Consider the following 24,003-nt stretch of genomic DNA (forward strand, 5'->3'; position numbering starts at 1 on the left):
GGTCCTTCCTGCCAAAGTGTGATTCAGAGTCAGCACACTATAGCCCACAAGCCAGATCTTGGTTCAGGAGTCCTGCCGTTTCCATTGCCCTTTGTCTAGGCCTGTGGGCAGCCCAGGTGCTTAGTGGTTGTCCCACAGCAATTGCCAAATACAAGTCTGGTGTGCTCAGAGTAAGTGAGATTGCTGCACACAGGTTTTTCTTTGACCTACTACTGAGTCCTGGGTCCAGGCGCCCAGTCTAGAGACTTCAGAGGCAGAACTCAGGGTTCGCCTCCAAACCGGCTGTCCTCCTGGCCCACACTAAATCATTTTCAAGCAACTACTGGAAAGAAGCCACTAGTACTGAACCAGTGAGATAATTTTATTTTATAGCAAGTTTTTAGCCATCTCTTTTGAAAAAAAAGTGCAGCTACAGTTCCTTCCAGACAATAATAATAAAAGTGATCAAGTGGATTTTGGTGGATCATTGGAGATCCACTGACCACCTTCTGAGAACTGTTCCTTCCATCTGCCGTGTCCAGTTTGTATTGCTGTGGTCAGATTTTTCCTGTCACGTGTCAGGGCGTGGGAGGCTGCTGTCTATCTGAGTGGGGCTACACTGTCACGCTTGATAATGTCTTCATTTACCACCTTCTCATGGTCCATTTTGGGCTAATAAAGCAACCTTCCCTTTTCCTTTCTTTAAGCTACTGATTTTTCCCTTGAGAAGGGGGATTATGATTATCTCTTCAGGTAGTTTTTTTTCAAGTCACTATGGATATAGTTTTTTGGTGTTAATTTTCTATCTTTCTGGGTCATTCTGTGCTTTAGGCCCGAAAAATCCTGAGGGAACTGAAGCATCAGAAGCGCTGTGAGGAAGCAGCCACCACCATTGCAGCGTATTGGCATGGTACCCAGGTAGGCCAGAGACGCCCAGGAAGGCAGCGGGTCAGGCAGTTGTGGAGCAACGGACCCTCCCATTCGGGATTCACTGGCTTAAGCTCCTGAGCACGTGTTTGCCTCTTGCTCTTTCCAACGTTTCGGTGTGGGGTGGTGGCACACGCTTCTGTGTTTACTGTTTGATGGTGACCGGTGTCTCTCTTCCTTTTTCTCCATTGGGAATCAGCAGTAACCTTTCTTGCCTTAAACTTTTCTGTAACTCCTTTTCAAATGCATCACAGGCGCGAAGGGAACTGAGCCGGCTGAAGGCGGAGGCTAGGAATAAACATGCTATTGCAGTTATTTGGGCTTACTGGCTTGGATCTAAGGTACTTGAAATGCACATCCCATCACTCCCATCCTGGAATCCGCAATAATCAATCCATATCTCTAGCATCTCAGGGGGTGAAGACCCATGGTTAACAGTGGCTCACACTGGCGCATGTCCTAGTAGCCACATTTAATAACCCTGGAGATGTTCGTGCCAAGAGAGCACGTTAGGAAGCTTAAGCATGCGTAGGCAAAAAAGACTAATTAATTGCTTACTAATGAGGTACTAGCATAGTTGCTCTTTTTTTTAAACTCTCGAGTAACATGCATGTTTAGTTTTGGGGGGGGGGTTTGTTTGTTTTTTACCCCCCTAATATATCCTGGCAGTTTTCTGAAGGTGTTTTTATGCGCTATGGGGGCATGATGGGAATGTTAAAGTTTGGGTCTCGATTGGTCTTCTGCAACATGTTAATAATAGAAACACCTTTAACGCATGCTCGACAAAAATATTAATCCATGAATGAAATTGTTTTTTAGGCTCACTGTGGCAGCTGTTGATTATTATAAGCAAAATATTATATGTGAAAAGAAATATCATCTGTGATTTAGCAGAAAGCTCTGTTCATGCAAAGCTAGCTGTAATTGCCCCTGAAGAATCCCAGGAATTTCGGCATCAGCTGTTTGTGATCAGAAACAAAGGCCTCCTGAAATACTCTCACTAATCCCCAGGCAGAGTCCTGGGCTCTGTGAACGTTTCACATATCCCAAGGGAGGGAGCACTTTAGATGTATTTGTTACTTAGAAAATCAAAGATCATCTCTGCTAAACATGTGTATCCCAGTTAGAAACTCAAATATCATTACAGTCCTATGTTTTTAAGTCTACCTTGTCAACATTATAAACCCGTCCTGTGAGAAAAATGAGAAAAGTCAACATTTGCCTGTATAAAGATGTTAACTTGCCACAAACTAACCAAAGTTGTTCATTTGTGTTCTCCCCTGAAAATCTGTGTGGAACAGACTAGTTCCCTTTTATAAACTGAGGGAGCTGTCTTAGCAGAGGCAGAGGGACTCCTAGACAATTACTCTGGGCTTTCTCCACTGAATGAGAGAAATCCATTTCCCAGCCTGAGTACTGTAATGTAATGAAACCTTAGTGCCTGTCTGTTCCTGTCTTTTAAAACAGCATGCCTCGGATTAATTTTTCCCTAAGATTGATTTAAACCTACGAGTTATTTCACTTTTTTAATCTTGCTTCCATATATTTCACCGTTTAGGGCCTTACCTAATATTGAATTTTGATACATGCTACTTCTAATTTTCCAACTGGAAAAAATTGGGGGTTTTGTTGTTTTTGTTCGACACTTCAGAGAGGCAACCTTTATTCCTTCCAGTTTTCTAAATGGTTGTTCACAAGAGTTATCTTTTTATACATCCAAATGCATGAACTCAGGAATTCACAGCCTCTTTAGCCCTGTGGGCTGGCAGCAAAGGGAAGTCTATGTAAATCGTTAGGTGCCGCTCACAGATCTAAGGCTTTGATGAGGGAGGGGAGCGAGAGAGTGTGGAGAAGGGAGTGAAGAGGGAGAGAGAACAGGGGACAGAAAAGAAACAGAATGGAAGTAAGGGGGAGGGCAGGGGAGTGAGAGAGTGTGGAGAAGGGAGTGAAGAGGGAGAGAGAACAGGGGACAGAAAAGAAACAGAATGGAAGTAAGGGGGAGGGCAGGGGAGTGAGAGAGTGTGGAGAAGGGAGTGAAGAGGGAGAGAGAACAGGGGACAGAAAAGAAACAGAATGGAAGTAAGGGGGAGGGCAGGGGAGTGCTTCCCTCAGGGACCCTCCTCTGGGGCAGAGTCTCAATGCACCGAAAATACGAGGGACTATGCTAGCCTGACGCTGATGCTTTGGGTTTAAATGATTGTGCACCGTTTCTCTTTCATTCTGAAATCCTGATACATAAATTGGCTCTTCTGTTTGGTGGGGTGTCTTTTTCTGGTCATTTGTGCTGTCTGCATTGGGCTGTCTCTTTTATTTACCATCTAAAACATTCTAGGCTCGAAGGGAATTGAAACGCTTGAAGGAGGAGGCTAGGCGTAAGCATGCAGTTGCTGTCATTTGGGCTTACTGGCTTGGACTGAAGGTACTTCCTCAACCTCTTCTTTCTGTCCACGGTGAACTCAGTGAAGCCTAGCACCTACTAACTCTGACCAAACGATTGATTATGCTTGCTCATGGTCTGCACAGTCTTTTACAATGTCATCTTGCCTAATTTGGTTTCCTTTTGAGAACAATCCTGTACACCAAAATTTTCTGATTTTATTGCATTGTCTTTCTTTAAATAATAAGTTAAAAGTAATAGCATATTACTTTAAATAGTAATGTAGCGTATTTTATTCTTTGTTATCCAAGTTCTGTTTAATGTTCTCTTTATGAGGATGAAGATTTTTTTTCATTTATGAGACAGAGTTACAGCAGTTGAGCTTAGAAGCTGACCTACCATTGCAGTGACCAGCCTGGGGATATTGGGCTTTTGTTTCCCTTTACCCATCTATTCTGTCCCGTTGACGGCTCCTGGAGCAGAGCTTTCTTCAAAGTGCCCATCGTTCTAATTGTTCAGCATAGAAACGAAAGGGTTTTGCATAAATATACAGATTTTGACAAATAAGACCAGCAGTAGATCATTCAGGTTAAAGAGAACTTTAGATTCAAATGCCCTCTAATTTAGGGCGGGGTTTATTTTAAAGCAATACTTCCTACTTGAGGTAAGCTTGCATGTTAGCGAATATGACTCTGAGCTCTGGAAATCCTTGAGAACGACCTTTAGGCAATGTAAGGATTTTGTGTTCCTAATATTCAGTTACTCCTCACTGTAGGGAGCCATCCGTATTTGGCATTTGGGGATAATTAGGCCTTTTTTTTGACATTTCCTCTTTGTTATTTTTACTATAATACTATTATTCATTTTTTTAAAATATTTGAATATTCTCCAGGAAACCATTGACTCTGAACCTGAACTGTTTTAGCAGTATCTGTAAACTCTGCTTTGAACAATCTGCGTTTTTCCCTGAAAGTTTAGCCTATAAACTTTTAGTAACTTAACTTTTTTATTATAATGAATATTCATCAAGTAATTGTTGAGGTAATTAAGAAGTAACTTAAATATGAATTTAAGATGTTCTATTTCAAGAATTCTGAACAAGTTCTGTTACTGCTTTTTTAAAGTTAAAACGGAGGATTTTATTTCCCATTTTATTCACATTCTAATTTGCATTCTAATTTTCATAAAAGGAAGGAACAAACAACATTGAGTCAGGATTTTTACTCTCTGTAATGATTTCTACCAGCAACATCATGTTTATCCTCAGTTTTCTGGATTTAACTAATTGCATATGATTTAAAAAGTACTTTTAGGTTAGAGTGTATGCTAGCATCCTATAACCCAAATTCAGTTCACAGGTGAATGCTGTTTTAGCTGAAGTTAACTGGGCTTACTCTATAGACATAACTGTCTTTTTTTTTCCAGTTTCCACAAAACAGGAGTATTTTAATATGTTGCCATTATTGTTATAAGATTAAACATCTTTGAAGTCCAAGAATGTAATAATTTTGTATTTTTTTAAAAAAGGAAGTATGTTGATATGAACAGTAATTTTGCCCTTTTAAATGATTTGATTCTTGTGGAATTGATTACAAAGTTCAGTGGACCCTTTTTAAGACCCCGGGGCCCATGAAGGGAACCCATTCTATATGCCAGCATGTTGTCACCAGGCCTCTTCTGTGTGTAGCTGTTTTTCAGGAGAAAGGGCCTGTCCTGTGAGTATCAAAAAGAATGTTGCATTGAGCTCAGTTACAATGAAATTCAAGTAAATATAGGACTTCTAGTATATTTCTAAGGATATGTTTTCATGAAACTCACTTTAACTTCTCTGCTTTTGTACACTCTTACAATTTCAGGGGCTAATTAATAGGTATCATTTTTCTTCTTGTTCCTTCTAACCTTGTAAGTGAGATTTGAAATAGTTATAGACAACTCCATGGCTAAAAGAGAAATGATAATCAGTAACATAAGATATGAATTAAAGGAAGAACTGCCTATGTGGTGTATGGGAGAATTTTTAACCCTTAATAATCCACAGATGTAGAGAATAGGTCTGGTGCTCAAATGCCCAGAGGGACCAGGCAGGTCACATGGACGAGGGAAGTAGCAGATGGAAGGTAGGCCTCCTGCAGTTTGGAGGTTACAGCTCTCTTCCAAAGGCAGCAATGGCTGCTCTGGTCCACTCAGTCCTTGTCACGTGGGAATAGGACTCACTGTTGCTAGATCTTAGAAAATTGTAAGAGAAACCTGCAGCCTGAATTCCTGTGTGAAGGTCTTAATTTTAAAATGTGCATATAAAACATTTTTCGACAATTGGTTACTAGTTTGCTAGTTTACGTAAAGCCCCTAATGTAGAAATATTTTGAACATGTGCAGTTGAACCCAGAAAGCTAAAGATATAAGAAAAACATACATAATGTCTGAATTATTCAAGTAGGCTAATATTTTGCTAAATTCTAACTCTCCCATTTATAACTGAATGATGATAAACATTTTAAATGTTTTCCCCCTCCGTTTCCAAATTTAGCTATCATTCATTCATTTAGCAAACACCTCAGTTATTTTATTTGGTAGACACTAGTATACAAGGTAAATACGACAATATAGCAAGGAAGAAATGGTAAACGAAAACTGTAATATGAGGTCTTAAGTGCTGTGATTAGTATTAGTAGACAGTTTGATGGGAGTAGAGGTAAGAGAAAAAGTAATGCAATTAAATGGGAGATAATGATCATTCAATAGCTTCCTTTTAAATTCTTACTTTTAGTCACATTCACTTCTCAGTATGCAGTACTAAAGTCCTGTCTTCATATGCAAGGCTTTTGGAAACTGCCATATATTTCTTCAGGCATTTTTTTGCCTTCTAAGAACAATTTGAAGTGAAAATTACCTTATATAATTTTTTCTGGAATGTATTTTGATTTGTGTAGGGTTTGCAGCTATGCCTATAAAGCGTTTCTCATCAGATTGTCAGGCTCTTTAAAAACTAGTTAAGAGGATTAAAAACATCAAAACACTCTGGTATTATCTTGCATCTCTGAATTTCTTTTTCTCCAACTTAAAACCCACTGTCTCAGTATGCTTCAATTATTTTACTGTATCCAGAAAGACACTCATAAATTTACGTGTTCCATCTATGTTCGATTTTAACAGAGGTGTTATCACCTTTATGGGCATCTGCTGGCCGCGCATTAACCTCTGTATTCTGCTGCTTCGTTTTAAAGGTCCGCAGGGAGTACAGGAAATTCTTCAGAGCCAATGCTGGAAAGAAAATTTATGAATTTACACTGCAGAGAATTGTAAGTTTACACTTTACATAGGGCTAATTAGCATTACTGCATTAACTAGTTAATAGCACCAACTCAGTAATATGTGACTTGTTTGGTAACAGTTAAATCATAACTGTGCCACTGAGAGTTTGTGACCTTTTTTATCATCGGTTCTAAAATTCAAGTAGAATTGTGTCAGAAAGAGGCCTGTACGTGATTAATCAAATATTCTTCTTCTTTGACAGAGAGAACATACTTCGGGGAAAGTGAACCCAAGAAAGCCAGGTGTCTTAGTTCAGGCTGCTATAACAAAAATGCCATAGACTGTGTGCCTTAAACAATAAACATTTATTTCTCACAGTACTGGAGGCTGGACAGCCCAAGATCAGGGTGCCAGCATGGACTGGTTCTGGTGAGGGCCTCTTCCTGGTCTCCTCACATGACAAAGAGAAGGAGAAGCTGACTCTTTTCCTGTCTCTTCTAAGGGCACTAATCCCATCTAGGAAGCTCTGCCCTTATGACCTCCTCTCAACCTCATTACCTCCCCAAGGCCCCACCTCCTAACACTATCCCTTTGGGGGTTAGGGTTTCAGCATAGGAATTTGAGGGGAATGCCAAGAGCTTGCCCTGCTAAACTGCCACGAGCGGCTGCAAAGTAAGGTTGGCAAACAAGCTAGTGGGTGGAGGGGTGAGAGAGAGCAAGGCTATGCCCCTCTCCCGGGATGGATTCTGAAGTTCCCTTCCATCTTTCCAAAAAGGCGTAGATGTAGTGGTGAAGAGCGCACACTCTGGAGACAGCTTGCTCCACCACTCACAGACTTGCGAGCCTCATTTTGTCATCTGTAAAATGGGGATAATAATAGCATTAAACTTGTAGAGGTATGGTAAGGATTAAGATGAAGTAACACTATAAAGCTCCCACAGTGCCTGGCCCATGTTAAGTGCTCTAGAGCAGGGGTCCCCAACACCCAGGCCGCCGACTGGTACTGGTCTGAGGCCTGTTAGGAACCGAGCTGCACAGCAGGAGGTGAGCATCAGGCAAGCGAGCAAAGCTTCATCTGCCGCTCCCCATGGCTTGCATTACTGCCTGAAACATCCCCCTCCTCCGTGGAAAAACAATCTTCCACAAAACCAGTCCCTGGTGCCAGAAAGGTTGGGGACCGCTGCTCTAGAGCGGTGCTGTCCAGTAGAACTTTCTGCAGTGACGAAAATGTTCTGTATCTTTGCTGTCCAGTAGAGTAGCCACTGGCCACGTGTGGCTAGTGAGCAGTTGAAATGTAACTAGTGTGACTGACGAACTGGATTTTTAATTTTTTTAATTACTTAAAATTTAAGTATAAATAACCACCTGTGCCTACTGGCTACCTGTTAAACACTGCAGCTCTCTAATGTTGACCGGTATTAGTATTAATGTTAATATTAAAATTAGTATGCGCGTTAGGATTCTTCTTTTCTCTTAACCATTTGGTGGAGCTCAGATTTCTCCAACCAATGCGAAGAGTGGAATAGAGACTTTCCAGAAGCGTTACAAAGTCTTATGGACTAAAACTTGGTAAATTCCGCTAAAGACTGGTTTCTTTGAGTCTGGTTTATGTCAAACAGTGTTTTTTTTCTGGTGTATTTTACTCATCTGGTATTTTCTGTCAAACCCAACACAGGTGCAAAAATACTTCTTGGAAATGAAAAATAAGGTGCCTTCCTTATCTCCGATAGATAAGAATTGGCCATCAAGACCTTACCTATTCTTGGATTCTACTCACAAGGAGCTGAAAAGGATTTTCCACTTGTGGAGGGTAAAAATTGTCTTGCTATGTTTTTTCAGAGACGACTTTTCGTATATTTTGAGTGTTTGAGGAGTGTTACGTAAAAGCAGAATCTTCCTCTAGCCTCAAGGAGAATTAGTTGAGGAAGTTGGTGTTTTTGAAGCGGGCAGCGTGCTTGGCTTTCTGTGAGAATTCCTAGAGCCCCAGGTGCTCCTGTGACATCTTCTCTCGTCTGTGGTTGGGAAGGAAAGAGCAAGGCTGCATTGTCTTTCCCGTCCAGATTCCAATTGCTTTCAAGTAGTTGAGTTTTTTGGTTTTGTTTTCCTCTTCAGTTGAAGGAATGTTTGCTGGAGGTAGAAGTAATAAAATTTGAACATCTTCATGTGAGTAGTAAAGTCTCGAAAATTGTATGAGGTTACTTTCTATGAAGACATACATGAACACACACATTTTAATGGACTGGGGGGAAGAAGCTCTAAAGTCACCCAAAGGACATTAAAGAGATTAAAACTTCCCTACCTGAGGGAAAGGGAAGCTGAAAATCTACTTGATTTGGCCTTATATTTTGGCTCACTTAATTTTATATGAGAGCATAACATGTAATTTAGGTGGTGCTCTGTGTGGAATACATGGGGTACTTGTACAGAGGTTGACTTCATTTCAGTAACTTAGTTGATATATGGAATGCTAAATATATGTCATTCAGATAGAATGGAATCATTAGGTTGAAGGGCTTGTATTTAGTAAGTGAACGATTGATGGATACGTCTTCTGGGAAACTTTCCTGCCCAGTACTATGGGCTTCTTCTTAACTGAATCAATTATGTATAGAGACATTATCACTGATCAGTGATACCAGCACAGCGTATAGAACTGGATTCTGAGTTCTGTTCCCTAACTTAGTGAGTCAGTTTGGCAAGATTGACCAATGTCTTCAATGTTCATCTCCCCCTTTGAGTCTGATATGGAAACTATTTTCAGAAGTAATGACGGGGAGCTTCTAATGCTGGGCATCCGCTCTGCCTGTCCTTTCCCCCAGCCCCTGAGCCTTGCCTTTACCTCCGTTGAACTGGGGGTGGAGAATGGGAGGGATGAGTTTATTCCAGGGGTGGGCAGCAATGCTAGCATTCCTTTATATGATTATGTGGGTGGTTCTCAACCACCCCTGAACTGAATTTCTTAGAGAGTTCATCTAAAGAACCTGGTCCTGCCCCTCCCGCCACCCCCGTCTCCTTTCAGTGCAATCTCAGAATCGGGTGAAGGGAAGATTTCTCAGGTCCCGTGTCCACGTTATAAAATGGTAATGGAGGATTCGGAACAGTGCTTTTCAAACCATAGGTGATAGCATACTTGTGGGTCATGAAATCAATTTAGTTGATTACAACCAGCATTTTAAAATGAAATACAGTACGATAGAAAATAATGGAATATACGACATCGTAGAAAGGATAAGTATTGTTTTGCGAAGCTTTTGTGTAAGTTGTCTATATGTGTGTCTATGAATATGTGCACTGGGTTGTGATGTACCATGTTTTCCTTACTGTGAGTCTCTGAAAGAGTATGATAGCTCAGGACTGTGGATGTCCAAGGGCTGACGTCACAGTGGGAGGAAACGGTACTCCCAGGGGGCCCAGGCCAGATGTTTTGAAATAGCATCGCAAGTTCTGCCATACAAACAGTAGTTTTTATGACATTTTCTAAGACCAACCTTTTAAAGCTCAGGAAGGAAAAATCCTCTTGGCCTTTTAAATGAATATTTCATACACATTTACGATTATTCTTACTGCTGTTAAACTGGCTTAGCATATTTAAGGATGAGTAATGATTTATTTATATAAGTCATGTCCTTCTGTTTTTCTTCTTTTCGTATCTCACAGTGTAAAAAATACAGGGACCAATTCACAGACCAACAGAAACTTATTTATGAAGAGAAACTAGAAGCCAGTGAACTCTTCAAGGACAAGAAGGCTTTATACCCGTCTAGGTATTACGGCTTTGCTTTACCCATAAAAGTCAATATTTTAAAAGTTTCTCAGATATATTCGTAGGCATTTTCTAGTGGGTTTTGATTTTAGTACTACACAGGTTTTTAATTTCATGAATTACTTTATGATCAGCTGGATATGAATGTAACACATTTGAGCGAGGGCTTCCATAGTATACTTAGAGAAGTGAGATCACATTTGTTGGTTTTACTCTATTGGCATTACCTGAACACTTCCTAAATAATTAGAAGTTGTCATTTAAAATAAAAATTGTCTAGGCTGTTAAGATAAATTTACATTGTAAATTCCCGTTAGTTTTCTATAGTTTTTGGACGCTAGCTGGTTTCTGATGGCAATCTACTGTAATCACCATTCCAGTCTTCCTGCTTTAACAAGCTGGGTCAGAATCTCATTTGTAAGATAAATGAAGAATGAGCCAGTCTGTCACTTTCTGAGTGTTGCCTAGGCACTGGCCCGTGGTGGCCTTTAGTCGGCTAACTTATTGGCTGTGAGTTCACTGGCCTCTGCAGCAAGTTCAGTTCCTTTATTGTAGGCACCAAGTACTCAGTAAAAGAAGGAACACCAACTGCAAGTTTGCCAAGTGAAGTTCTTGGTAAAAACTGCTTATCAGAGTATTCTTACATCTCCCAAGTTCATCGTTTTCCCCCCTAGGATTCCTATCCCCTTTACATCTGGTGTTTCTAAAAAAGTAGATTGTACAATTTCAAGCCAAATCTGTAACAACTTTTAGCTTTTCCCAAAGAATGTCTTAGAAATAAAAATACATTATATGCTAAGTGTATTCACACGTACTGCATGTGGGGTGTCTGTATCCTCTACGTCTACACATATTTGAAAGCGCTTCTTCCTAAAGGATTAAATGAGCAATAAGTTGTCAAACTCATTTGCTTTAGATATTTTAAATGGCACAACTTCCTTGGTCAGCTGCCTTGGCTGCTTGAGGGGGTGTGTACGCTCCCCTCAATCAAACACAGCGTCTAAATCCAACGTTGTTCAAAGTGCCTGCTCTGTAAAGCATATTCAGACAGGTAGATTGTCTATATTCTTTCTCCACCAACTTAATTCATTCAACTTTTTCTTTATATGTCTTTAAATTATAGAGTGACCTTCTTAATTAACATGCCCTATGGATGACTCTTTAGAAACTGGAAGGAGAAAAAAATGCATTTTTGAAGAAACAAATTCAAAGACTGTTAGCACTTTGTATTATTAAAACTGTGTTTGAATATGAACAACAACCAAAAAATGTTCATATCAAGCCAAGTCCCCTTGGGTAGTTATATTAGTTTTCGGGGATGGTAGCGTGCTCACCCTCTAGCGTTGAGAGAGGTCGAATCGTTTACCCTCCCACCGCTGCGTGAAGTGGCAGCCCTTAGGGGTGCTGGCCTTTTCTGTCCTGGGAGCTGTGTAACACTGACCACCTACGTGGATTTTCTTCCCTGATCCTCCACACACAGCACAAGCATTTAAAGTTGTATTTGCAACTTGCGAGAACGTTATAGCTCAAAATGAAGCCGTGGTTTTTCCTTGACATCTTTGAAGAAGCCTCCCCGTCACCGCGCAGGTCTTTAGGGAAAACCACCTTGGCACCGTGTGCGTGATCATGCCTCTTACAAGAAGTAGTTTGGAAGAAAACTGCTCTGATTCTGATTGTTTACCTTGGCCACCTCTGTCCATTTAGGGGCATATCCTAAGAGGAAAGGCCCGATGTTTCTTTCATATATGGCCTACTTAGAGCCAGAGTTACATGGTAATAGTAAGTGATCTGCAGTTTTCTTCTCAAGTGGTTGCTCTGGATCTGTTCTTCCCCCGAAGGCCTACTCACTTCCTTACTCTCTGTGAGAAAATGAAAATTTTCTCTGGAGCAGGTGATGGTAATGATATGTGTTCTTTTTACCATTGCCACGTATTGTTTAAAGATATTAATGAATCCTGTGTGGGCAGCTGTTAACCTTATAATAACAGATTAAAAGGAATGACCTATTCCTTCCTGTGAGTCCATGCACATGGGTCTTGGCTCTCCTACTTGTGAGTGATTTCTTTCTTATCAAAGTCTTACCAACCAAATGCCATGATCACATCAAAAATATATTTGAGGTGATTCCTCACTGTAGTTTTGATTTGCATTTCTCTAATGTTGTTGCTGGAGAGGGTGTGGAAAAAAGGGAACCCTCTTGCACTGTTGATGGGGATCTAAATGGATACAGCCACTCTGGAGAACAGTATGGAGGTCCCTTAAAAAACTAAAAATAGAATTACCATATGATCCAGCAATCCCACTACTGGGCATATACCCTGAGAAAACTATAATTCAAAAAGAGTCATGTACCACAATGTTCATTGCAGCACTGTTTACAATAGCCAAGACATGGAAGCAACCTAAGTGTCCATCGACAGATGAATGGATAAAGAAGATGTGGTACATATATACAATGGAATATTACTCAGCCATAAAATGGAACGAAATAGATTTGTAGTGAGGTAGATGGACCTAGAGTCTGTCATACAGAGTGAAGTAAGTCAGAAAGAGAAAAATACCGTATGCTAACACATATGGAATCAAAAAAAAAAAAAATATTGGTTCTGATGATCCTAGGGGCAGGACAGGAATAAAAACACAGACGTAGAGAATGGACTTGAGGACACGGGGAAGGGGCAGGGTAAACTGGGACAAAGTGAGAGAGTAACATTGACATATACACACCACCAAATGTAAAATAGCTAGCTAGTGGGAAGCAGCTGCATTGCATGGGGAGATCAGCAGGGAGATCAGCTCGGTGCTTTGTAACCACCTAGAGGGGTGGGATAGGGAGGTTGGGAGGGAGACGCAAGAAGGAGGGGATATGGGGATATATGTATACGTATAGCTGATTCACTTTGTTATACAGCAGAAACTAACACAACATTGTAAAGCAGTTATACTCCAATAAAGATGTTAAAAAAAAGAAAAGAAAAAAAATATATATATTTGAAATTTGAATTTCAAAATCAACTGACCTGTTACCTTTTTCTAGTTAGTAGTACTTCCATGTGAAACCATTTCTTACGTGAGGAACTTTTTTCCTTTAGTGTTGGGCAGCCATTCCAAGGGCCTTACCTGGAAATCAACAAGAATCCCAAGTATAAGAAACTCAAAGATGCCATTGAAGAAAAGATTATCATTGCTGAAGTGGTGAACAAAATTAACCGTGCTAATGGGAAGGTAAAAACGCTAACCCTGAAGACCTGTAAGAAGTGTTTATCAGTTGGGACAGTTTTCTGAATGTTAAAATTTGCATTTCGGAAATAGACTCACAGACATAGAAAACAAATTTATGGCTACCAAAAGGGAAAGGAGTGGGGAGGGGTAAATTAGGAATTTTGGGTTAACAGATACACACTACTAAATATAAAATAGATAAACAATAAGGTCCTACTGTATAGCACAGAGAACTATATTCATCATCTTGTAATAATCTATAACAGAAAAGAATCTAAATATATATATATGTGTGTGTGTGTGTGTGTATGTGTATGTATAACTGAATCACTTTGTTCTGTGCTGAAACTGACACAACATTGTAAATCAACTATACTTCAAGAAAATTTGCATTTCGTATACTCTACAGAGTGATTGTGAATGGAGCCGTTTTCTCTTACCTTTAAGCTTAGGTGGAATTTTCCTTGTTCTCTGAAAGTTTTGTGAGTTAAAATAGATTATCTGTGTTCTTTAGTGTGTTCTCGTTTATGTAGGTGTGCATGCTGAAAAATATTAGAATAATATTTTCTACATTTCTACAAATAACAGTGCTTTAAACTCATGAACTCTTTTGGGGGGATTTTTGATCATTGGTTTTACATCCTTTTTTGTTTTGGTTTCTTGTAGAGTACATCCCGGATTTTCCTCTTAACAAATAATAATCTCCTTCTTGCTGATCAAAAGTCTGGACAGATCAAGTCAGAGGTTCCCCTGGTGGATGTAACCAAAGTATCGATGAGCTCACAAAATGATGGCTTCTTTGCCGTCCACCTCAAAGAGGTAAAGCTTTAACTGTTGATTTGACTGAAAGATTTCTGCATTGGTCCAATCTCTCAGAGATTGATCTAAAAGTTTCCACATGTGAATAATCCTATTACTTGAAGTTTATATATTCTGTTTACCGACCTGCAAATTTGGTCTATATTCACGCATGTAAAATCTCAGGCTTGGTTTTTCAGTAACTAAATAAGATTAATGACTCTTTTTGACTCGTTCACTTGAGTTCTCATTTCACTGAGTAGCTTTTTGTTTACACCCACCATGATGTGCCTTATTTTGAGACTAATTCCTAGAACTATCAAGACATTCAAAATTATACTTCCTTCTTTTGTTTCTTCTATCTATTAAATTAGTAAATGTCTTCTTGTTCATCATTAATATGGGGGTTTTTAATTAAAGGATGCAACTATAATAACACAACTGCCTAATTTTGACCTAAAGATTTTTTAATGTCAGCTTAACTAAGACCTACTGACTTCAACTGAGTGGTTAAGAGTGTAGGCTCTGGTATTGGTGTCACTAACTTTACAGTGACCTTGGCCAAGTCATTTAACTTTAATATGCCTACCTAATTTTCCTTTTCTTAAAATAGGGAAAATATTAGTACCTACTTCATAGTGTTGTTGTAAGGGTTAAAAGAAACTATGTAACGTGCTTTTAGCGTAGGGCCTATCACATAACAAATAGTCACTGAATAAACAGATGTCAGCAAATATTAATCATATATAGGTACATATACCTAGCTAATAGATAGTAACCTATCTAGCTGATTCTAAACATAAGAAAATCCCATAAGCTTAGTTCAGCCTGTTTTCCCCACTCTGGATTTTAGCCTAAAGGAGCATATTAAATCGGTGATTCCGAGCCTCAATTATATATTAAAACATGCTGGTCCCAGGCCATTTCCCCAGTCCAACCGAATCAGAGTTTCTTGGAATGGGGCAAAAGCATCCTGTATTTTGAAAGCTCCCCAGCTGAATGCCTTGTGCAGCTAAGGTTGAAAGCCACTGCCTGAGAGTATTTGTTGGAAGTCTTTTTGTTGTTGTTGTTCTTATTTTTTTAACCAAATCATGGAGGAGCTTTTAGAACAGGCCTTTCAGAATGAGTTATAGGTTAGGTCAGTGCTTCTCGAGCCTGAGTTCACCCAGGGGTCTTCTTGTGGAACCATCTGCCGTGGGCCTGCGGTCAGGCCTGAGCGTCTGCTTTTCTAACAAGCTCCCAGGTGATGTGGATGGTGCTTCTGGTCCGTCGACCGACGTGGGGTGGCAAGGGCTTAGGTAACCTTACTAAAGTGCTCGGAGCAACTTGGAAGAAATACTGCTTTTGTCATTATTGTTTCTTCGGGAGGATGGACTCCAGGAGCTGATATTTTTAAAGAGACTATAAATGTGTTTTCAGACAAACCTGTAAACACGTATCTCCCGAGCTGTCTTTAATGATGATAACCTGACTCTCGATTTGTCCTTTCAGGGCTCGGAAGCAGCTAGTAAAGGAGACTTTCTCTTCAGCAGTGATCACCTGATTGAAATGGCCACCAAGCTCTATCGGACGACTCTCAGCCAGACCAAACAGAAGCTCAATATTGAAATTTCTGATGAGTATGTTCATGAATGGTGTGACTATGCCTTCTTTTAACTTGATTGTTTTAGTTGAGCGATCTGGTCTCATTCATTTTTACAACTACTACTTATTAAGTACCAAGTGTGTGTCTGGCGTGTGTTCTAGCTGATGGATGGGCAGCGAGGAACACTGACCAAGTCCCCACGTTCACGTACCTGACATCCTAGTGGAGGAGATGAAATAATACATAGGTGGTGTGACTTTGGTTAGTGTCAAGTGCTTGTGGAGAAAAAAAAAAGGCAGGTTAAAGGTCAGATGGTGTTAATTTTGATATGGAGATCAGGGAGGCCTCTTTGATGCGGTGACATTTGAATCGAAACTGGAATCTAGGGAGATGCCTTCCGGGGGAGGCAGCAGGTACAGAGGCCCTGAAGCAGGAGTGGACGTGGTGGCAGAGTGAAATGGGGAGGAAAGACCCTGGAGCAAGAGGTAGAGGGACCCGGCTGTGCAGAGCCTGGTAGCTGAGGTCAGGAATTGAGATTTTGCTGCTGATGAAAAGTCACTGTGGGTTATGGGCAAGAATGTGGCGTGACCCGATTTATGATTTTTGAAGAGCTCTCTGGCTGCAGGGTGGGAAATGACTGTTAGGGAGGCAAGAGTGAAAGCAGAGAAAATAGTGGGGAGCTTCTGTGAGCTCTTGAGGGTAAGGACGTTGAGGCTTAGGCTAGGGTGTGAGTAGGGGAAGTAGTGAGAAGTAGTCAGGTTCTGAGTGTGATTTGAAGGAAAACGAGAACTTATTACCATACTGGGTGTTAGGTTTTGGGCCTGAGCCTACATGGTACCATTTACTGCAGTAGCTGACACTGAAGAAAGAGGGTTTTGGGGGTGGCTGAGGTGTGGGGAGTCAGGAGTGCCGGTTTGGGATGTGTTAGGTACTTGAGATACCTTTTCTCACATGTAAACGAGAGTTATAGAGTAAGTGTTCCATTGACAACGGTTCACTAGTGTCAAGACGGCTGTGAGTTTGAAATTCGCTTTTTTTGCTTCACGTTAGGGCTCTGATTATGGAGACGTGATTTGTATGCAGATTGGGGCATCCCTCCATTTATTAAATCGGTCAATATGAGATCATTGACATGAATTTTAGTTACTATGTGGATTGACACTTACTTGATTACTTTTTAATAGATTGTTTACCATCTGTGTATCTACTTCCTTGCACGCAGAGTAAAAATTTGCAACAGCATATCGCTCAGGAAATGATGTTATTTACTAATGAAGATTTTGCCAGCCTATTCTATCTCAAGTCTTTATAAAAGTCTCTCTAAAATAAATTCATACCCATTCCTGTCCCCTTGTAAACCAAACCAACTCTCCTTGATGTGTTAGGATTGACAGAACCTTAGGTTCACTGTCTGTTCTAAGAATGGTGTTTAGATGGGGCGCGGGGGTGTGGGGATATTGGCCTTTATGTATACTCTGTATTGGAAAATGCAATTTACACAAAATAACTTTCCTTATGATTGAGTCCTTTCTCATAAAACAAAGAAATTAGGAAAAAAGATAAGGGCTTGTTGGGTTCCAGTCAATTAAGGTTTTAACCTGTGAGGGCTGTTAGATCTTTCAACTCTCTTTAGTTGAAATTTTTCATAACTCAGGAAACTACACTTCTTGTTTTGGTGGGACTGGTCATTCCCACTCATCGTGGAAAGATTCTGTGAGTTCAGATGGAGAAGCTCCTTGATATATGGATGAAGCAGCCTCGCATTTGGTCTGCTACATTAATAAGGCCATCTTTGCAGAGAAAATCGCGCCAACATCCAGACCACAAAGGATTGCTGCCTTTAAGCACCTCCCAAACTGGCATTCTGAGAACACTGCCTTTGCAGGATGTTAGTAGTGATGTGCTGTGAAGAAATGTACAGTCCTTCTTCACTATAGCACCTCCCAGAGCCTCTGCAGTCCTGTTGCACGTTGTGACTCTCCTGAGGGGCTCCGGGGGGTGCCATGTGCTGTATCAACCACAGGACCCCTCCAGTGGCTCTCACAATTTCTGTTCGAGGCACATGATCTCGGAACACTGATGGGGATAGTTTGCTTCAGGGCGGCAGGGACCCTGCTTGTCACAGAAGAGGGGTGTGATGTTCTAGCTGTGTAGGCTTTTAATAAACATGCTTGACTGTGCGAAGATTCTGTGTGGCCACGTGAAGAAAACAAACATTTAGTAGCATTATAAACCAGTCCAGAACACCTTTCCTTCCCCTATTCCTACTTATTGGTTGGTCTCATAAAAATAAAATAGCTGATGGAAGCTTGCCTAGCACCGTGGTCCCTTCCTGGGCAGTGCAGGAAGCCACGTGGCAGAGCAAGGCTCCCATGTAGCCTCTGATTCATAACCTCTGGGAGCTCTTAAGCAGGGATTATACTCCTTTTTGGAGAGGATTTTAAACAAAATTTTGCATTTTAAACAAAATTTTACAGAGTCATGGGGAGGGGTGCCCATGACGTATTTTTGCAGACTGTACAGACCAGTGTTGTAAACAGCATACTGTTCTGTGACCAGGACCTTCCTCAGTAGATCCTTTTCAGAAGTAGAAGTCGTTATTCTAACAAACCCAGTCTCCACAATCCCTATATGTCAGTTTATAGGAGGAAAGTCAAAGGCCTGTTACTTCCTTAGAGCAGTTTTAACCTGCACATGTAGAAGTGAGAATTGAATTCAGTGAGACACTCAACTGCCTTATAATCCCCAGTCCTTAAACTCCCAAACTATTCAGTCTGTAAATAGATTGCATTTTAAGGGTAACCTTAAATAAGATCTATAGTATTTCTAAAAATGAATCTATAGTAATAGAAACTAAAGTGAATTTTTCTATTCAGTATTTTAAATATACATGTGTATATGCATACATGTATACACACATACATGTAATACACACATACACATATATTATTTAAGTTATACAGTTGTTTTTCTGAATATTTCAAATCCAAACAACTAATCTATGTTCCTTTTACTGTGAAGTTCTGTTATTGGTGCTGTGAAATCATGCGTCTGACATGATTATTTGCTGTAGGATGATTCTCTGTCCTTACTGTGGGCCAGGCTTCAGTTTTCTCTTCTATGAAATAGAGATAAATAATGGTACTTACCTCATAGGATTGTTTTAAAGTTGAGTTAATATGTGTAACTTACTAAGAACAGTGTGGTCCGTAGTAAATACTCGGTAAAGTTTAGTTACCGTTATCTCTAGAGTGAATCACGGTCATGAATTGCGAACACAGAGACAGCCAGTGTATGCTAAAGTTATTGGGAAAAGAACTCCCCGTGCATTTATTACTACAAGTGGTCTTTAAAAATTAAAATGTAAAAATATTTGATTATATATGTTAAACTTGAAAGGTTTTGTTTTTCCTTTGAGGCACATAGATATAAGTATACATGCTGGAAAGAGATCTCAGGTGAATTTGGAAATAGAGCTTCTTTTTTAGTGCTTTCAAGTTGAAAAGAAACAGCCCATTTGAAAGCTCAGAAGTACCACCGATGAGTACAAACTTACGTGTCACGTTTCACTCCAGTAGCTAATGTTTGCAAAATGTGGCCTCTTTAGACCTTGAAACAGAGACTAACATGTACAGAGCAGAGCTGTCATCGTGGGTGCCAGGGAGCGTGTGACCCATCACATGGTTTTTAGAGTGACTCACTTAATTGTATGCCAGTGACTCAGAAAACAGTTCCCTGAGAAACATAACCGAAAGCATGGTAACATTACACTGATTCTGATGGTGGAGAGAAAAGAGCACAGGCCTTGAGCTGGGAAGGGCTGGGTTCTGGTTCAGCCATGCTGCCCTCATGCCTCCTTGGTGATGCCGTCCTGGAGGGCAGAGACCTCAATTTATACATCTGGATGTCTGTCCCTCACAGCACCCAGCCCAGGGGGAAGCCAGTCATATGTCTGTTGTAGGAAGGAGTGACAGATAATCTTGTGGGCAGGCGCTCAATCCATGAAAGGAAAGATTTGAACTAGAATATGGTTTCCCACAGTGTACCACATATACCACTGGTAGCGTAAGAGGTGGCTTTAGGTGTACACTGATAGATTTTTATGTGTGTGTGGATATTAAAAATATAACTGGCAGATCAGACTCATGATTTCATCATTTTTATTCAGTAGGTCACAGCTATTTTGAAACATTTATTTAGTGTGTAGATATGAAAAAAGATGTGTAGGATGTATGTAAATACCCAACATTTGGAAACCATAGTCTGGAGTGTCTCTAGACCCCTTTTCTTTTTTTAAATTTATTTATTTAATTTATTTATTTTGGGCTGCCTTGGGTCTTCGTTGCTGTGCGCGGGCTTTCTCTAGTTGTGGAGAGCGGGGTCTACTCTTCGTTGCGGTGCGCGGGCTTCTCATCGCGGTGGCTTCTCTTATTGTGGAGCATGGGCTCTAGAGCGCAGGCTCAGTAGTTGTGGCGCACGGGCTTTGTTGCTCCGCGGCGTGGGGATCTTCCCGGACCAGGGCTCGAACCCGTGTCCCCTGCATTGGCAGGTGGATTCCCAACCACTGCACCACCAGGGAAGCCCTAGGCCCCTTTTCTGAAATTCTGTATTGCATTTTCTCAATTTGTTGATAATTTAATATTTTTGCTATGCAGAAATGGAGAAAAATGGAAAATAGCATGTTCATCTTTCCGTCTGAAACATGGAAATAATTATTCATAGCCCTTCTTACGGTATAGGAATATAATGAGCTAATGAACTTGAGTTTACTTAGGGCTAAATTATGGCCACTGGAAGCAAAATGCAGTGTAATACCTGTTGGTGTGATCCTGTGGCTAGAAGGGCTAATGGAAAGGGGAATACTTGTCAAGGTAAATATCCATTAAAAAACAAAAGCTGATGTTAGTGTAATCATCAGCTGTTTAATGTGTACTTTTCTTCAGTTTGTCTTATTCTTTCCTCCTAGGTTCCTGGTGCAGTTCAGACAAGACAAAGTATGTGTGAAGTTTATTCAGGGCAACCAGAAAAATGGGAGTGTCCCAACATGCAAGCGAAAAAACAACCGTCTTCTTGAAGTCGCTGTCCCTTAACTGGCGCCTCCCCTCTGCTTCCACGGACTCGTTTCTTTGTAATAGTGCAATTTGGTTTTGCTTTGTTTGGGGTTCATTGTATGTTCGGGAATTGCCAAAGGTTAATACTGTTAGAGTCCCTTGGCAAAATAAAAATATTTGACTAATCAGTTTTTACTATTGGAATAGTTTTAACCCTTAAAGTACACATTCTGTCCTGGGACAAGATTGTAGAAACTAACAATAACTATGCCATGTCGTGCGTGTTCCTTGTTTAGTCATCATGTTAGATCTTTGTGCCCTAAAGCAATATATTACTCATAAATCATTAATACATCTAAGTGTAGGAAACGGTCTTAACAGATAGTGCATCCGTTCATCAACTATTTATTGAATGCCTGCTCTGTGCTAGGCATTGTACTAGGTGATACGAAAACTTATTAGGAACCTTTTTTTTTTGTTTTAAGGCCATTGCATTCTGGCTGGTTTGTGCTGGCTGTACCAGGGCTAAGAGAGTTTGAAAATGTTGAGACCAAAACAGTAACTGTTGATGATGGACAGCATTTGTTAGGAACCCTGTAGTATGATCTTTAACAATATATACTTCAAGAAGGGCTGGTCCTAGGAAGTAGATACATTGATATATGACTCGGTAAAATTGCCTCTACGTGTGGTTTCTGTTTGAAAAGAGAAAACTGACATTTGAACAGGACTTTTAAAGTGTTCAGATCTCTTGTAATTGCTTTTAACGGTAGAAAAGAGTCATTCTTATTTTAGAAAAAGTGACAGAAGCAGTCCAGTAAGGTTATACTTTCCTGTTTCTGGTATACATCATATATGATCCTAGATATGCTAATATCTGCAGAGTGTTGTTTTCACCCAAATTACAGTGAAAGGCTGAAAGCCTTTCAGATGGTGGCAAGCATTCTATATGATGTGCAATAGACATCCGAGATCTTTTTTGAAAGTTTTATTTATAATATACATTTTGTATGAGAGAGATGATTAGTACAGGGTACATATTTTAGCCAAGGATCAAAATGGTGTGTGTTAATTTGCAGGATTTTCCCCCCCCAAATTCACAGTAAGGATTCATTTTGGAAACTATATTTTAAACTTCGGAATCAAATCGTTTCTCATTTGGGAGGATAATGTATATACATTGGTATGTTAAATAATAAAACTGTTCGAATTTGGTGCCATTTCCTGGATCACAACTGTATTTTTGTATTTCAAGCTATTTTCTTACGTTGTATGTCAATGTATTGTCGCACAGAAAGGCTTTACAATCCAAACGTTACGCGTTCTCTGTGTAATTGAATTTCACTTAGCTTTTGTAAACCAGAAACATTCGTTGAAAGTATTTTCTGGGGATTTTCTTTTAACTTTTGTACTTTAAAAAGTTGCTCCCATAAAGAAATTCTCAGAAGCCTTTGTGTTTATTGGCTCAGGTAGAGGATATAATTACTTTCTTTGTCTTTTCCAACATGTATATAAAGTGGTAGATCGATGATTACTGAAATAGGTGAGTAGAAATTTGGAATTGAGAGGTGTTTTATTAAAATGTTTTAAAAAAAATATGTAATACATTCACATTGTTCAACATACAAATAAATGTAAAAAGATATATAATACAAATTCTCCATCCCATCAGTCACCCATCTGCTCAGTTCCTGTGCCTCCCTGCAAAGTTAACCATTGTTTTTAATTGGTTTTACTTTATGCATATGCTTACAAGAAGAAATAAAAAGAGATTCTTATCTTCCTCCTGCTTTACAAAAGCTATTATAGATATTGTTCTTTACTTTGCCTTTTTCGCTCTTCATTCTTTGTACCGTATAGTCTTCCGTTGTATGGGTGCACTATAATGTATTTATCCAGTCCCCTACTGATCATCATTGGGTTGTTTCCTGAACGGAAGTTCACAGGGGCACGGCACTGTTGGCCAGACCTGCCTGTGCTGCCCACCCCCCACCCCATGCCTGACTAGAGGTTACTGATAAGCTGTAATGTTGCCTACTACAGCGGGTGTGCGTCCAGTACTTCTGTATCTTTGAATTTCTGTCACTCTCCTGCAGTGGAGAATTAAAGTATTGGTGTACCTTAGTGACACAGCCCTAACTTGTTCCCAACCACCACTTAGTTGCCCAGCCCCTGGAGTGGCTTGTAGATGTTGTGCTTGAAAAAAGTAACCAGGTAGTGAGGACCAACATCAGACCATGGTAGTCGCCAAGTTTGCAGTGCTGTTGATGCCGTTACCCTTGACTTTGACATCCATCTACCACAAGGCAAGAAGCGAACATGGGAAAGTTACTGTCTTAAAGACTGGTTACGGTTTTGTATTTCACACTCTTGGAATAATAACTTGGACCCAGTACTTAGATGTAAGACCTTCAGCTGTAGTTTGAGTACCTTTGCTCATACCCCAGGGGTTACAGGTATGTCTGTAATGGCAAAGCACCAGGGCCAAGGGTTCTGAGAATCAGGGACATCCTTAGTATTGAAGATTTGGCTGAAATCTAAGAGAATAAACAGTTTTATTATCATGTCATTTCAATAATATGCTGAGTGAGAACTCTGAAGTTCATGTAACTGAGTGTAATTATGATAATTACAGCATGGTTTAAAATTCTTTTGAGGCTAAATATAATAGACAACAGCTTTTTTGTTTGTTTGTTTTTATACGCTATTTTTCATGTACTAGGTAAGGTAATTTAGGCCCTAAGATATTCAAATAAGAAGCACTTTTTAAAATGGTGTATGTTGCTGGTAAATTCCATAATGGTCTATTATATTAGGCTCTTGCCAAAAGGCATTGTAGTAAGAGCCTTTGTTTTTAAGCTGGGCATTGTTTTTCCATTAATACTGCAGTACTCAAATTCACAAAAAAGTGCAGTGGAACGAAGGGCAGTAGTTCTGCTTTTTTTTTTTTTTTTTTTTTTGGCGGTATGCGGGCCTCTCACTGTTGTGGCCTCTCCCGTTGCGGAGCACAGGCTCCGGACGTGCAGGCTCAGCGGCCATGGCTCACGGG

The 24,003-nt window shown here is 40.2% G+C and overlaps 1 protein-coding gene across 5 annotated transcripts in view; it reads left to right on the plus strand.

The window, feature by feature from the left end:
* MYO1B (myosin IB) overlaps nucleotides 1–22,739 on the plus strand; it is a 183,357-nt gene extending 160,618 nt beyond the window's left edge. For 3 of the 5 annotated variants that reach the window (XM_079925368.1, XM_079925367.1, XM_079925370.1), the window contains 10 exons: nucleotides 811–897; nucleotides 1,161–1,247; nucleotides 3,239–3,325; nucleotides 6,508–6,582; nucleotides 8,211–8,345; nucleotides 10,193–10,299; nucleotides 13,391–13,523; nucleotides 14,187–14,339; nucleotides 15,810–15,937; nucleotides 20,870–22,739. In XM_079925368.1, coding sequence (XP_079781494.1) covers nucleotides 811–897; nucleotides 1,161–1,247; nucleotides 3,239–3,325; nucleotides 6,508–6,582; nucleotides 8,211–8,345; nucleotides 10,193–10,299; nucleotides 13,391–13,523; nucleotides 14,187–14,339; nucleotides 15,810–15,937; nucleotides 20,870–20,993 — 1,116 coding nt within the window. In that variant the 3' untranslated portion in view covers nucleotides 20,994–22,739. The remainder of the gene's footprint in view (nucleotides 1–810; nucleotides 898–1,160; nucleotides 1,248–3,238; nucleotides 3,326–6,507; nucleotides 6,583–8,210; nucleotides 8,346–10,192; nucleotides 10,300–13,390; nucleotides 13,524–14,186; nucleotides 14,340–15,809; nucleotides 15,938–20,869) is intronic. The other 2 variants (XM_079925369.1, XM_079925371.1) reach the window with 2 other exon arrangements.
* Nucleotides 22,740–24,003: the final 1,264 nt, after the last annotated feature.

Source organism: Stenella coeruleoalba (assembly GCF_951394435.1).
Source record: "Stenella coeruleoalba genome assembly, chromosome: 6".
NCBI lineage: Eukaryota > Metazoa > Chordata > Mammalia > Artiodactyla > Delphinidae > Stenella > Stenella coeruleoalba.